This window comes from Canis lupus, chromosome 24 (assembly GCF_003254725.2).
Source record: "Canis lupus dingo isolate Sandy chromosome 24, ASM325472v2, whole genome shotgun sequence".
NCBI lineage: Eukaryota > Metazoa > Chordata > Mammalia > Carnivora > Canidae > Canis > Canis lupus.
The window spans coordinates 18,394,254-18,407,978 of record NC_064266.1 but is presented as its reverse complement, the minus strand read 5'-3'; the positions used below and the strand labels follow the sequence as shown (position 1 = coordinate 18,407,978).

Here is a 13,725-nt window from a genome sequence, read left to right as displayed (position 1 = left end):
CATTATTTTGGGCCTGTTAGAGTTGAAAATTTAAGAATATTGATATCAAATATGGGCAAATGTATGGGGGTACAGATATTCTTATGCACAAGTAGGGCAAGTTTAAATCGGTATAGCATTAGAAGGATGATTTGGCAGTATCAACCAAATTTTAAATGTTTACACTATTTGACCTAACTTTTGGGACTCTGACAGAAAACCAAATATGTATTTGTACAAGGTTGTTGATTACAGCATTATTTATAATATCAAAGAAAATAAAATGAGAAGCAAAAATCTGTCAAATAGCAGATAGGCTAAATGATTTCTTGCATCTGTTACAAAATTCTATACTACCATTAAAATAAATGTGTTTCTCTAGGTCTCTAAGTCATTGTTATAGGAGAAAAGACATTGCAGAGACTATACAATGTATAATCCTCCTTTTAAAAAAATATTTTTTTTACATTTCTTTTTTTAAGTAATCTCTACACCTAACGTGGGGCTCAAACTCACAACTCCAAGATCAAGAGTCGCATGCTCCACCAACTGAGCCACCATGTGTCCCCCAAAATACTTTAAAGTCTGGAAGAATACTGTGAGCTATGAGCAGTGGCTTCTCTACAAGGGGGTAGAGGAATAGAGGACATGAGAGACATGATAGGGAACTTTTGACTTTTTACTGAATTATTTGACATCTATTTATTTATTTATTTATTTTAATTTTTTATTTATTTATGATAGTCACACAGAGAGAGAGAGAGGCAGAGACATAGGCAGAGGGAGAAGCAGGCTCCATGCACCGGGAGCCTGATGTGGGATTCGATCCCGGGTCTCCAGGATCGCGCCCTGGGCCAAAGGCAGGTGCTAAACCGCTGCGCCACCCAGGGATCCCCTATTTATTTATTTTACTTTTAATAAGCATATTCTTTTCATAGCATGTTAAAAAGCAAAGTTTTTTAATATGGGAAATGAAACTAATGGAGCTCATCTTTAGCATAATATCCACTGTACTTTAATGTTTAATGGATTTATAGCATGTAGAATAAAGAGTTAATGTCCCCAATGTGAGCTGTGCCAGGAGGCTTGTGATCAAAGAATATCACTTAAATGGGAAGTTGTTCTGAAGAAAAATTGGACCATAGAGGTGAACAGCTGAAGGAATAATAAGCATAGGACATGACAGCTGTTTTCAGATATTTAACAGGCTAAAAGGAGAGTGTTTAGCAGTTCTGTGAAGCCCCACGATGGTTGAAAGTTCCAGGCGATGGCCTTCATCCTAGAGTTATAAACTGGAATATTTTTATTGATCAGCTTTTGTCTTAGAAGCATTGAGTTTATCTAAAAGAAACACTTTGAAAAGTCACTTATTGAGGTTCCCTAAAGCATGTTCAAGGTTTAAAAAAAAAAGCAAAATTCAGTTAGTTCGAGAAGAAGGGGATAGGTGACAGAGAAGAGAGGGAAGAGTGGAGACAGTGAGATGGTCCAAATCTATGCATTGCAAGAGTGACACCCTCCCCCCCTGCAAGTCTGTGTCCTTGTAGAGACAGCTTAGTTCTCGGACTTCCAGGTGGAGAAGCATGTGTGTGTAATTTTTTGACAGAACTGTGTGGCATCTGAGAGAGAGGGAGGTAAAATAGCCTCTACGTTGATGAGTTGTCCCTAAATATATGAATCAGAGCCAAAGGCCTATGGGAATCAGCAGGAACTGTGTCAGGGTCTTTGGAATTCAGTAGTCCAGGGAATTGGAAGTTAAGGGTTTCCATGGGACAGAGAAGGCTTCAGCTGACCTCTGGGTTTTCCATCAGTCAGTACAAGGGAAATGTGTATCTGGGTGTTGGGTCCTTCTAAACAGAACTTTCTAAGATGTGATGAAGTGCCTTAAAAGGGAATAGATTCCAGAGTGCTCAGGCACTGATGACTACCAGGTTAGAGTGTTTGCAGGGGGAATTCGGATTTAGAAGAGAATGAAACCCAGCATTGGACTGGAGATCTTAGCACAATGAGGCAAGAAAAGAAAGGTATTAAGGATTAGAGAGGAAGAAATAAAATATACATTTTTTTTTTTTTACAGAGGATAATACTGTCCTTGGAGAAATCCAAGTACTCATCAGATAAATTATTAGAATTAATAAGTTACTTTAGCAAGGTTGATAGATTAAAAAAAACAGCATAAAAATTAATGCATTTCTATACATGAGCCACAATCAGAAAATCTAATAATAATTTTTAGAAGATGCCATCTAAAATGTAGAGTACTTAGGAATAAATTTAACAAAATATTTGCAAAATCTTTGGAAAGAAAAAATTATAAAAATGTTTGAAGACATTAAAAAGCCCAAACTCATGAAGAGTAAGATCAGTGGATTACAAGGCTCAGTATTGTAAAGATGTCAATTCTCCCCAAACTGATATATAGATTCAATGCAATTCCAATAAAAATCCCAACAGGTTTTTTGTGGAACTTGACAAGCTGATTCTAAAATTTATATGGAGGAGAAAAGATTCAAGAATAGCCAAGACATTCCTGAAGAAGAAGAACAAGGTGAGGAGACCTGCCTTACCAGATATAAAGAGTTATTATAAAATTAAGACAGTTTCGTATTGGCACTGGGATAGATGGATTGACCATTGGAACAGAATAGCCCTCAGGCCGATTCATGTGTGAGTGGAAACCAATTTATGGCAGAAATGCTGTGGCAGTTTTGGTGGGGGAAAGGATGGTCTTTACAATGAGTAGTGCTGGGACAGTTGGGTAACCCTATGGGAAGAAATGAAATTAAATTCTTGTTTCATACCAAACAAAAAATTGGTCCCAGTTGGTATAGACACTGAAATTTAAAAAACAAAACAGTGAAACATAAAGACAATAATAGAGTGAAATATGCTTATGATCTCACAGCAAAAAAGTATTTAAGATTTAAAATATTGACAAAAGGAAAGATCAATCAACTTGACTCCATAAATAAAATATGATAAAGGAAATGAAATGGCAGGCCACAAACTTAGTAAAATGTATATGTAACACTTGTACTGACAAAGGATGAGTAATATAAAGAATATATAAAGAACTCCCACAAATTAATAAGAAAATAAGCAATCCAGTTGAAAAAAAGGAAACACTTGACTAGGTACTTCACAGAAAGGGGAACCCTGTTTACCAGTAAACAATGATGGTGAATCTCATTAGTAATCAGAAATGTAAATTAAACCTACATTTGATATATTGAAAGTCTGAAAGTAGCAAACGTTGGTGAAGATCCAACTGGAATGCTTTATATTGCTGATGAAAGTATGAATTTGTACAACTATCACAAAAAACCGTTTGACCTTATCTGGAAAGGTTAGATTCTCATACTTGAAGTGATTGTACATGTGCATGAGGAAACACATGCAAATTAGTGTTCAGAGCAGGATTGTTAACTGTAAACAACCCAAATATTCATCAGTAGTAGAATGGATAAATAAATGTTGGTATGGTCTTAAAACAGAGTGCTACAGAGTAGTCGAAGTAAATGAACTTTGGCTACCTAGTAGAATAGCCTGAATGAATCTTCAGAATATAATGTGGCAAGAAAAAAAGTCACACTTGATTACACTTCCACTTTTCTAAAAAAAAAAAAAAAATAGACTGAACAAAGAGTATGTATATTGTTTGAGGATACAAAATGTATGGGATACAAATAAAGTAATGTGATGATAACACAAAATTCTAAGTTTACTTGTGGGAGTTAAAAAAAAAAAAAGATAGGAAGAGGAAGGGCCCAAAGAGAACTTCTAAGTTAAATTGTGTGATGGATATCCTTCTTTTTTTTTTTTTTTTTTTTTTATAAATGTAGACTTTGAAAAACAAATTTAAAAAAAAAAAACCTGACATTAAAAAAAAAATGATTTCATACATAGCTTTGTCCCCAGTAAAGGCTTAAGCAAGGGATGAAATGGTCTTTGATGCCACCTAGTGTTCCTAGAGATTTTAACATCTGGTAGCCTTCTGCGTCAAGCTGCTTGCACCTAGCTCTGTGAGCTAGATTTTTCAGAATAGAAAATAAAAGAGTAGGGTTCACTTTGTTTCTATCCCTGCCATAGGCTCTTCAGTCTGACCCTTTGCATGTTACCACCAAGTTCTCTAGGGCAGGCTTCTTTGTTTTCTTTTGCCAAACAGTGGCTCCTGTTTCTTCCTGACTCTCCTTTTAGGGGTCTCAGCCTGGCTGGAGACCCTAGTTTTCCTTCACATTGACTATGGGGAGCTAGGAATGCTGATAGGACTATGAGGTATAGTCATTGTCATAACTGACCCCTGAGGACTATTTTCAAGAGTCTTGCTATCACTACTTCTGCTCTATGTCGTTTTAGACAAGGGTGTACAGGAAAAATAATTCCTCTGGCTTAGTCATGAGAGCTTTAAAAACTTATATGTCTCATCCTGGCCTGTATCAGGGTGGAAACCTGTGGAAATATAGCTTGTCTGGAAGAAGGCAAAGCAAAAGTAAACTGAGAAATTCCAGTCTTAAGTGAGGTCTCTGTTTCATGTGTAAGAGTCCAGCCCAGGAAACTCCCTTTTCCCCTTTATATATTGGCAGCATAGGGTCCAACCAATTGCCTCTCTCAGTAAAATGACATGCAGAACCTGCAGCATTTTAACTCTGAAAAGAAACTCTCCTGAGTAAGTGAAGGCAGATGGACTATGAGACCCTGAGTCCTCTTAGGGTCTTTGACTTTAATTTCTCCTACCGTGATCTTGCTTATTCCCAGGAAGTGTATTTGCTCCCTTCTTAAAGTTTTTGCATCTACCTAGAAAAATAAGTTGCTTTTAGGCTGGCATTTCTTTTATTTAATGATACATTTTTTTTTTATTGTCAAAGCTAGAAACCTGAGAGTCATCCTTTATTTCCTTTATCTCTTTCTCTCCCCAGCCCACTTTCCTTTCATACCATATCTGATTCTAACTCTAAAATGTATGTCAGATGCATCTTTCCTTATACCATCATCCTTCTGTTCTCCTATTCTTACTCTCCTCCTGGTCCCTTTCCCACATAGCAGCCAGAGTGGTTCTTTAATATGTAAACTGGATAACAGTTGAAAAATTGTGAATGGTTTCCTCATGCACTTAAAATTCAAAATCCCTGTTCAAGGACCAACATGGAATTGTGTGATCTAACTTTGCTAAGCCCCTCTTGTCCACTTCCTCTTGACATCTCCATACCCACATTGTCTACATAATACCCTCACTGACCTTCCTGTTAGCTCACAAAGTGAGGCCTTCTGCTTCTGGGTCATCACAGATGCTGGTCTGTGCCTAGAATACTGTTTCCACACTCCTTCCTCACAGAGACCTACCCTTAATCTAAATTTGGGTATTTCTTAGGCATTGTGATACTTTCTGTAATAACATTCTATTCTTTCATTGTATTTATTATGGTATGTAATTTATATTTGTTTTATTTGTTTAATGTCTTTCACTCACAAGTTTGTATTGTCCTTGAGAACAAGAACTATGTATATGATTGATTCACCACTATTTGCTTTGTATTTATCCTGGAACCTAATAGGTACCTATCTATATCTGTTGGAAAAAAAAAAAAAAAAAAGAAAGTAATACATGAACCATAATTTACTTAACTGTTCCCCTACTGCTGAATACTAAGGTTGTTTTCAGTTTTGGGTCATTCCAAACAGCAATAAAGAAAAGAATGTGAACAAAGAGATTTTTATTTCTTTAAGCTAGATTCTCAGAAGTGGAGTTGCTAGGTCAGAGTATGGATCTTTTTAAGGCTCATAAAATGTACTTCCAAATCACATGTCAGAAAAGTTGTCTAGGTTGGAAATTTGAACAGTTTCCTTTTGTGCTTTCTTAATTTAAAATATATGGAACACATAAGAAAGCAGTTCAAATAATAAAGCTTAGCTTCCCACTCCTATAAAAACTAGCTTACTGAATGCTTATCCTGTGCTACACATTAGATTATGGTATTTACTCCTTATATGGCAGATATTATTAACCTAGTTTTACAGATGAGGAAATGTGGTCCTAGAAGTTTAACAGATTTTCTCAAGTTGATACAATCCAGAACTATCTCATGTCAAACCATTTATTTTTACCCACACACTTCCCAATGCTAGCAAATTTACATTTGCTCCCAAACTGCTACAGATTCAATGTCACCTCGCTCAGATCTCTGCTTCCTAACTGCTGCATCCATGTGAATGTCCTCCATCCACCTGCCCATCCTTGCTTCCTTGCCACATGATACTAGAGGCTGGGTTGTCATTCCCTTCAAGTCTCTAGAAAGGGCCTAACTCAGCTGACCATCCAGACCCCTCCTGTGTGGTTCACTCTGAGATGCTTCTCGTCTTTGCAGGTTGCTTAACATGGGGATAAATGGCCCATCCCTTCAGTTATGTCCCCATTCCTATTTACAGGGGTGGTCCATTTTGATCCAGCATTTAACATGTTCCTAACTACACAGTAATCAAGCTTGCTGCACTTATAGTAACAGGAAGGGCATTCTGCCTCCTGGGGATTCTTGGTGTTAAACTCCAGGAAGCTTGCAGGCTATTTAGAAGAGAGCCTCTCTGTGTTAGGCTCAGGTGTTCACCTGGGCCCATTTTTTTCCCCCCAAGTAAGGGTAGAACTTGCTGTTAGATCAAGGGATGGTGGAGCATTTTGCATGTTTGGTGTTTATCCCTGTTAGTAACTTACTCTAATTTCTCTTAACCTTTCAGGCTCTCCCTGCTTGTCCTATCCAAGCCACCTGTGAAGCTGCTTCCAAGGAGGAAAACAAGGAAAAAAACCGATATGTAAACATCTTGCCTTGTGAGTGTTCATAGAGTTTCGTGGCATATGATCTGAAACTGCATCTCTAGCCAGATTTTTTGAGGGTGGAAAGAATTTTGTGGCTGATCATAGAAAGGTTGGTAATGAGAGTAGGGTCAAGCTTTTGGACTAGAAGAGCCTGTATGATCACCCATAGTAACCCGGGTGCTCATAAAGTTCAATCACGGAGCTTGACCAGGTTTTTTGTGGCAGGCCTAAAGTTTCTATCTAGGTCAAGAGGAGTAGTTTTACTAGGACCACATAGGATATGCATGATTGTTACAGTTTTTTGTGGTACTTAGGGAAAAGAAACCCTAATATAGAGTTGTCTTTGTAACCCCTTCCCAGAGTTAGTCATTGCTAATCAGTTGATTCATAACCTCATAATAGACATTTGTCTAAACCAGTGGTCTCCAAAATGGGATATGTGTAATCCAGTGGGATATGTGTAATCCGGTTCAAAATGCTTGAAGTTTTTGTTTTTGTAATTGCCTTTTCAAAAAAAAAATTATCCTTTAAAAAAATTTCTGGTGTATTTTTCGTGCATAATATATTAGAGACCACTATACTAGGTTTTTACAGATATTTATGTCTTATTCATGTATGAATATATGCATATTACATATATTTTTAGAATGTAATTAGTATCCTGATTACATTGCTCTGACGTGTTCCTTTTAGCAGTGTATATTGGCAGTTCATCTGTCAAGAAACAGAAGTATTCGCTTTCCTTTTTTTCAGCTCCTAACTGTTTCATGTTGCGGATATATCATAATTTATTTAACTAGTCCCTGAATGATGGCTGAGACATGTCCAAATTATTGCTGTCACAAACAGCGCTACAGTGACATCTTAATACATGTGTGTCTCTGGGCACAGAGGCACAGATGTCTCAACTGGTCTGGTTGTATCATTAACTGAAACATTAATGTTTTTTTTCCAGATGATCACTCTAGAGTCCATCTGACACCAGTTGAAGGCGTTCCAGATTCTGATTACATCAATGCTTCATTCATCAATGTAAGGAACTTGATCTCTTCTCATTATTACTTTGAATGACCATTGGCTACCATCTACTGGCTCCTTTCCAGCTGCACATTAAAATATTTCTCATTTCAGGTTTTCCCTGGGGAGTCTAATCTTTTTAAAGAGACTGAAAAAAATATTTTTTTAAATTAATTTATTGGAGAGAGAGAGAGAGCACAAGCAGAGGAGCAGAAGGCAGAGAGAGAGGGAGAAGCAGGTTCCCCACTGAGCAGTGGGGGCTCAGTAATGTAATGCAGGGGTTGATTCTGGAACTCTGAAATCATGACCTCAGCTGAAGACAGAGGCTCAACCGACTGAGCCACCTAGGCACCCCAAGATTAAAAAAAAATTTTTTTTATTTATTATATTTTTTAAGATTTATATATTCATCAGAGACATACAGAGAGAGAAGCAGAAACAGGCAGTGGGAGAAACAGGCTCCCCAAGGGGAGCCCAATGCGGGACTCGATCCCTGATCCCGGGATCATGCCCTGAGCCAAAGACAGATGCTCAGCCACTGAGCCACCCAGGCGTCCCTACAAAAATCTTTTTTAAAGATCAGATAGTTTCATATGTATTCTTATGTCTACTCTCTCGTCATTCTCAGAGATTTCTCGTGCAAATCTAAATGTGTACTTTTCTGTAAGAGTCGGTGAATCCTTCATTGAGCTTATTACTCAGATAACTAAGAACAAAAGCAGGTCTTGCCATCTTTAGTAAAAGCAAGAGAGAACAGGATGAGAATATCTGACACCAGGTAAGTCTGGTTATGAACCAAGCCTGAGTAAAGAGCTGAAATTGGGAGGAGATTTTTTTAGTAGTGATTTAGAGAATATTTACAGAAATGGTGCAAGAGACTTGAGTATGTTTTATAAGGCTGTGTGAGGATCCAGTAAAGGAAATTTGAAAAAGATCAGAAGCTAGCAAGAGCAAGCCTGACTACTGAAGAAGAATATGTGAAGAGAATATCAATAGAATTTGTACACCATGTTCACAGCAGCATTAGTCCCAATAGCCAACAAAAGGTAGAAGCAACACAAATGTCCCTCAGTGGATGAATAGGTAAGTAAAATGTTGTATATACATATAATGGAATATTATTCAGTCTCAAAAAAGAGGAAATTCTGACATATGTTACAACTTTGAAGACTTGCTAAGTGAAATAAGCTAGTCACAAAACAGCTTTTTTGAGGTATAATTCACATACCATAATTTTCACTCGTTTAAAGTTTACGACTCTAGTTTTTTTTTTTTAATTTTTATTTATTTATGATAGTCATCACAGAGAGAGAGAGAGAGAGAGAGAGGCAGAGACACAGGCGGAGGGAGGAGCAGTCTCCATGTACTGGGAGCCCGATGTGGGATTCGATCCCGGGTCTCCAGGATCGCACCCTGGGCCAAAGACAGGTGCTAAACCACTGCGCCACCCAGGGATCCCACGACTCTAGTTTTTAGTATATTCACAGATATGTACAACCATCACTAGTCAACTTTAGAACATTTTTATCACCTCAAAGAAACTTGTACCGCCTAGCTATGGCCTTTTTTTTTTTTTTTTTTAAGGTTTTATTTATTTATTTGAGAGAGAGAGTGAGAGCATAAGCAGGGGAGAAGGACAAGCAGACCCCTCACTGAGCAGGGAGCCTGACTCGGGGGCTCAATCCCAGGACCCCTAGATCATGACCTGAGTCAAAGTCAGATGCTTAACCGAGTCACCCAGGCACCCTGCCTCTTACTTTTTGTTCACCCCGATTAGAACCTTATTGTCCTTTTACTATCGATCCCTTTCTACCCTTGGCAACCCCTTACAAGCCCTTTTCCCCTCAAGATGGGAATCTTGAAGAAAAGTGGTACCCAGCACCATGGAGTGGTAGCAAAAGGCAGAGGAGAGTGAGACCTGTAGTTTGGAGAACACAAAAGTCCAAAAGCAAACCTGACATTGGTCACAGGAGGTGATGAAACAGTGGCAAAGTTGGCAAGTGGGCTTCCAAACTGGAGTCTTAAGAGGGACCAGTATCTTCACTCCCTCTAAATTTAGATCTAAGAGTAGGGTCTCTAAAACAATTATAAAATGTTTTTATTTTTAACGGATAGGAAGGTAGCTATCACCTAGAGCTGACCTAGGATTTCAGAATCCAAAGACATCTTAGGAACCAGGGAGCCACATGTCCTCTTTCCCTTGATCATAACACAAGGAAAAGCAGTAGATTGGTCTCATTCTAGTTAAATGATATTGATTAAGCAATGCTGCCATATCACAATGTCAGCATGCATTCATAGGGTACATATGGCACACTCTTAGTTGGCACAGGAAGCACTTTGGGGCTGGGCCCTCCAACAGTGCTTTTATTTTTTTATTCTTATTATTTTTTTTTTTCCAACAGTGCTTTTAAACTGTTCATGGCCCACATGCTCCTGTGAGAAATTAGCAGTGTCTTCTCATGGAGCAGGGATATGACATGGCTTACCACATTCCAAGAGCTGCTCAGTTTTAATGACTAGTTACAAAAAATTAAGCTTTTCTCAGTTTCCATCTTCTAATGATTAAAAACATTTGTGGAAACTTAAATTCCCCCTCTCAGTAAAAATTTTAACAAGCTTCTTGTTACTGACTTTTTGCCCAGCTCAGGGCCTAAAGCTTTCTCCTTCTGTGCCAGGAAACAACCCTGTCCCGCTCTTGTTTGAACTAGAATAGGATGTGGCTTCTCAGACTCAAGTCCTTCCTTTATTCTGCCACTGCCTTGCAGACTTGTATTTTGCATCATCATCTTGATGTGACATGGTCACATGAAGCTGCCTCCTCCCTCACTGACAATCTTATAGCTGTCTTCAAGCAGCAGAGGGTGATTTATAATCCTTAAATCAGATGATTTTTCTTTTCACTTACCTAGGACTTCTCAAGTGAACACTAAACTACATTTAAACAGTGAGGTTGAAAAGATAAATAACTAAAACAAAGACTGAAAAAGAAATATCTGCCAGTTGTTAGTTTCTCTGACACTCCTTATCAAATGACATTCCCAGGCCCTTTTGCTTCTTGTCTCCCACTACTGTAATGAAGAACCCTGTTGTCTGACACTGGGAACTGTTCCACATACCCACAGGCTCTTTTCCAAAGGTTTTTGCACCTGAGTAAAGCATTATGAAGGAAAGAACCCCTTAAAAGAGAAGAAAAGAACCCCCTTTTCCTTCCTAATGTGGGCCCAGCTTCATTCCTGGATCCAACCACCACATACAGCTTCTGCCTTGGAGGGCTCTTAGCCATTAACACTAAGACCTAGATTGTCACCTGTTGAGAAAGCATCAGAAACAGGGTCTAGCCTAGGCCTCTGGATGTTCTTTTTTTTTTTTTTTTTTAATCCAATTAGCCAACATATAGTACATCATTAGTTTCAGATGTAGTTTTCAGTAATTCATCAGTTGAGTATGACACACAGTGTTCATCACATCACGTGCCCTCCTTAATGCCTATCACCCAGTTACCCCATCCTCCCACCCACCTCCCCTCCAGTAACCCTCAGTTTGTTTCCTAGAGTTAAGAGTCTTTCATGGTTTGCCTCCCTCTCTGATTTCTTCCCATTCAGCATTCCTCCCTTCCCTCCCCTTATGGTCCTCCACACTATTTCTTATATTCCACATGTGAATGAAACCATATAATAATTGTCTTTCTCCAATTGACTTATTTCATTTAACATAATACATTCCAGTTCCATCCACATCAACATAACTGGTGGGTATCGATCCTTTCTGATGGCTGAGTAATATTCTATTGTGTGTATATATACACTTTTTTTTTTTTTTAAGATTGTATTTATTTATTCATGAGAGACACACAGAGAGAGGCAGAGTGAGAAGCAGGCTCCATGCAGGGAGTCCAATGCAGAACTTGATCCCAGGTCTCCAGGATCATGCCTTGGGCTGAAGGCGGTGTTAAACCGCTGAGCCACCCGGGCTACCCTTATCTTTTTTATCCATTCATCTGTTGAAGGACATCTTGGCTCCTTCCACAGTTTGGCTATTGTGGAATTGATGCTATGAACATTGCAGTGCAGGTGCCCCTGCATTTCACTAGATATTTGGATGTTTTTAGACCAGTGTTAATTAATAATTCACTTTGAGAAGGCTACTTCAACCATGTGATCTTTGAAATCTTTGATTCCTAGTAGTCAAAGCTAATCCTTTGGAAATTTCTAGAATGGAAATCTTTTTAATTGCCTGGACCATTTCACAAGGAAGCCTTTGTTAACTGGTTGGGAGTCTGGAGAATTTCATTCCTATCCATTTTTAGTTCTCACTTTCTTTTTCTCCCTCACTTCTCCCCCACCCTGCCCTCAGGGCTACCAAGAAAAGAACAAATTCATTGCTGCACAAGGTAAAGTAATGATAATTTTTTTACTTTTGGGCTTAACCATGAGTTCATTAGTGGGTTTGGATTTTTTTTTCTTCCAAATGCTAAATAGATGACTCAGAATGCAGTAACTTTTCTGTAATTACTATCACTGAAAGAAATACAATCTGCCTTGCACATTTATAACTAAGGGCCTTCATCTTAATGACTTAGTATCTAGGGTTCCTGTTAAGTCCTTTTGTGTAGGTGCATAGAAAAGACTAGAGAAGTCTACACATACACACGTAACACAGTCTAATAAGGTCATCTGTCTTGGGGCCAAATGGGAACCTTAGGTTCAAGTCAGGCTTCTCAAAGTTTGAATTTGGATTCAGTCTCCAGAGAGGGTTGGCTACCTCCCAAGGTTCTGGCTGGCTCATCTCAGAGATGAGCCAGCCAGATGATGGGTCCCCCCTCATAGGGACCCAGTGCCATTGTGTTATACATACTCTATACACATTTCCATAGACCTACGTTTTAACAAGTGTCCTCTACCTTTGGGATCCTAGCAAAAATGTCATGATGTTTACCGCACTACAAAGTAATTAATGTTATTATAGTCCATTAAAGCCCATTTACTTAGCCATTTAGCAAATGTTTATTGATCATCTGTTATGTGCCAGGCACTGGCCTAGGTGATAGGGATATGTAGAGGAATAAAACAGGAAATGTTTCATGCCTTTTTGGGGTCCTTAGTTGGTAGAGGACAATATTTACCAAAATTAACAGAAGTTCTGGTAAGTAGCTAGCTAGCTGTTCAGTACAATAGCCACTAGCCACAAGTGGCTATTTTAAATTAAAGTTTTAATTAAGTAAAATTTAAAATTCAGTTTCTCAATCATATTAGTTACATTTTAAGGTTTAATAGCTACATGTGGCTAGAGACTATCAGATTAGCGCACATACGAAACATTTTCATTATTGCAGAAAGTTCTATTGGACAAGTACCATTGTAGAGATTAAACAGAGTTAGGTAAAATAAGGTGGCTGAGAAAAACCTTAGATCCTTCTTGCCCTTGCAGTCTCCCACTGGAGCCTAGCCACTGCCTAACCAGGCCCTGCTTTCTCTTACCCTCTGTAGCCATCTGTCAAGTCAGATCTACCCTCTGAAACCCAGCTCAGCTGCCAACCTACTTAATGTTCCTTTTAGCACCAACAGTCATGTACAATCTCTTCCTCTCTGTATTTGCCATGGGGCCTTGTTGATGCTAAAATATTTGTTAAATTAAGGTCACCTATAATTTTCTGATGGACCTTTTCCCAGACTCCCATCCTTTTGAACCTCTCCATAATACTTCACACTCCTTGAAATTTTCCTGTTACTTCCTGACATTCAGTTCTCAGTTTTTCTCACTTTCCTAAATATTCCTTCTCTGGCTCTTATTCTTCTTTCTGCCTTCTTAAATATAGTTTCTCCCCAAATCTGTGGATGACTACTTCCTTGAAACTCCGTTCTTGTCTTTCATGGCACCATTTCTCAGTTCTGCTTCTCCATCTGCTCCTCCTTAGTCTTCCTCTC

The 13,725-nt window shown here is 38.5% G+C and overlaps 1 protein-coding gene across 6 annotated transcripts in view; it reads left to right on the top strand.

Moving 5' to 3' along the window:
* PTPRA (protein tyrosine phosphatase receptor type A) overlaps window positions 1-13,725 on the top strand; it is a 171,157-nt gene that overhangs the window by 132,557 nt on the left and 24,875 nt on the right. For 5 of the 6 annotated variants that reach the window (XM_025469497.3, XM_025469495.3, XM_025469496.3 and 2 more), the window contains 3 exons: window positions 6,703-6,793; window positions 7,737-7,813; window positions 12,155-12,191. In XM_025469497.3, the coding sequence (XP_025325282.1) occupies window positions 6,703-6,793; window positions 7,737-7,813; window positions 12,155-12,191 (205 nt within the window). Of the gene's footprint in view, window positions 1-2,430; window positions 2,525-6,702; window positions 6,794-7,736; window positions 7,814-12,154; window positions 12,192-13,725 lie in introns of all 6 variants that reach the window. The other variant, XM_049100749.1, reaches the window with a different exon arrangement.